Source organism: Athene cunicularia (genome assembly GCF_003259725.1).
Source record: "Athene cunicularia isolate RWA chromosome 4 unlocalized genomic scaffold, athCun1 chr4_part2, whole genome shotgun sequence".
Classification (NCBI taxonomy): domain Eukaryota; kingdom Metazoa; phylum Chordata; class Aves; order Strigiformes; family Strigidae; genus Athene; species Athene cunicularia.
Genome location: NW_020799099.1, coordinates 8,075,905 through 8,078,319, shown reverse-complemented (window position 1 = coordinate 8,078,319; position 2,415 = coordinate 8,075,905). Strand labels below are relative to the sequence as shown.

Sequence of the window (2,415 nt, the reverse complement as noted above, 5' to 3'; positions counted from 1 at the left end):
CAGGTCCCCGAAACGCCCGAGGGCGGGAAGACACCCCATTTTTACCTCATGATTTTGTTGACGGATAGTCAGGAGCCCTCTCCGGAGCGGGAGCCGAGGAGGTGGTTGTCATCGGGAGGGCCTGCAGCACGCCGGGAGACGCGGCTCGGCTTTGGGAGAGGCTTCTGGGGACTGCCTGCCCCCCAAATTATGGAGGCAAGGTGGTGAGTAGGGGCTGCTCACCCCGGGGTTGGGAGAGCAGGAGAGGGAATGGCCACCAGCAAAGCTGGGGGGGCCACAGAGGCAGACGTCCACGTTCAGCGTGGGATTTGAGGGTGCAGATACCTCCCCTTTAACGTTGGTTATGTTTGTTTCTCCACGGGCAGCAGCTCCTTTTCTGGGAAACTTTTTGGCACACAGATTTTACTTATACAGAGACCCATGCTGGAACAGGGTATGCTCTTCTGGGCAGCTGAAGCAAGGAAGTGCAGGTAAATGTAACTCCAGCATTAAAGCCCATCTTCTCAGACACACTAAAATCCTTCCAGAGGCCGTTTCCACGTTCGATGAGGAGGCATGTGGGCCTACTGTGAGGGAAAGGTGGATTGAAAAATAAGAGCAGCAGCCAAGGGCAGGGAGGGCTGTAGGTCTTTGTGCACTGACCTGTGGGACAGCCCAAGGTGGGAAAACAGTGCTGGAAAAAATAAAAGCATCAGAGAGGTGCAGGGAGGTGTATGAGGAAGCAGCAGGTGGCTGGGGGTGGGTACATGGTGGGACAAGAGATCAGGTGCAAGAATTTTTTATTCAAACTTGCTTTCTACTGCAGCTGCCTGGGCTCATGCTGGACCAACAAAGCTCATTTATGGTCAGAGCTGTAAGTGTAGAAGGAACCTCTACAATAGAGCAAGGTATTTTGACAGAAAATGGGCTTCAGAGCAAGTCAGTAAGTAATTGGGAATGGGTGCACATTAATTGTAAGCCCATATTTCTTTCCCAGGGCCAAAATCTATGATCCACAGCAGCAACCTGGTGTGTAGCAAGTGGGAGACTCACAAGGGGAGTCCTGGAAGAAGACCGTAAAGGATGTAGGTTGTTACCTGATCACAGTCATGTGGTGAGTCTTGTGTTACATCTGCCACCACTTAGGTGACATACATGCCTAATGCCCATCTGAAAAGAACCCCTTCTCCCAAACCTGCTCTGCCTCTGTGTTTTAAATTCACACTTTCTCACTCGCAAGCACCACCAAGGAGGTTTGGTTTTTTCCTCCTGTCCTTCTCACACCTCCCTGTCTTGATCCTTTCCTGGGATACTGAGCATATAGTTACATTGGACAAACAGGTATCGGTTTTGGTATGACTCATTTTACATATTTATGTACATCTTATTTTACAATAAGAATTCTAGTTAAAGAGGCTCCCTGCGACATCAGGGGAATGCCAGGTGAGGTGTAAACAACCAACAGCTTCCTGGGCCTTCACAGTGCCCGTGGTCCCTATGGAGACAAACACTACCATTTCTACGGAAAGTTTGAATCGTCTTAACATCACAAGAAAACACCTAGTCAGGGATTTTACAAATATTTCCAAACAACCAACACAGATGAGTCAGAACTCAAGAGTTTTGAGCAGGAAGGACTTGATTGAATTTAGAGAATATTCTTAGACACAGATGTATCAGAGAGGGGGAATGAAACTGCAGGAATTGGGATGTTTCCAGTCAAAAGCATGTCAGTGAGGAATAAACAGACCCCCTCCAACAGATGTGCATATAGCAAGAGACAGGATTATAGTTTACGGCATGTATCTGAACATCTCAGGACCCAGTCAAATACAGTCCTTTATAGGTGGATGCTGCTCCACGAGTAGGTTTGTAGACCAGGCCGATCTTAACCCATTCACAAGGGAACAAGAGTGATGGCAGCCAGAAAAATCTTTCTTGAATTACTTGGGACTCAGCAAACAAACGTTAAGGGTGAAACGGCCAACGTTAACCCACGCAGATGTTTGTTTCACGGGGAAGCATGCCAGTTTCTGAGGGAAGCGGCTCTGGCTGCCCGCAGGAGAAGCCATGTTGGGTGCCTCTGCCGCAGGCCCTGCACGGGGAGGGGGGGGATCGGTTTTGTTTGCAGGACTGCGGGGACAACTGCGGGTTTGTACAGAGGCCGCCTTTCAGGCCGGTTAAGAACCGCGCTGGAGGCTTTTCATCAGGCCGCGCCATGCGCCCCTCGCCGGACCCAAGCCGGGAAGGGGGACCAGCGTCCCCGCGGAACGGCGGGCCCCGGCGCCGGCGAGTAGGGGGACGGCGGCCGGAGGACACCGCGCGGCGATTCCGGCCGCCGCCGGAACGTTTCTTCGCTGCCGAGGGGAGAAACTTCCCGCGCTGCACCGCGGCGGCTCTGCAAGATGGCGGCGCCCGCTGGCCGCTGCCTGTGGA

General features: G+C 52.2%; 1 protein-coding gene across 3 annotated transcripts in view; it reads left to right on the top strand.

The window, feature by feature from the left end:
- The first annotated feature begins 1,880 nt into the window (after positions 1–1,880).
- The window catches only part of MRPL1 (mitochondrial ribosomal protein L1), a 22,614-nt gene continuing 22,079 nt past the window's right edge, over positions 1,881–2,415 (top strand). The window contains exon 1 of one of the 3 annotated variants that reach the window (XM_026848049.1): positions 1,881–2,130. In XM_026848049.1, coding sequence (XP_026703850.1) covers positions 1,896–2,130 — 235 coding nt within the window. In that variant the 5' untranslated portion in view covers positions 1,881–1,895. Of the gene's footprint in view, positions 2,131–2,182 lie in introns of those variants that run through there. The other 2 variants (XM_026848050.1, XM_026848051.1) reach the window with 2 other exon arrangements.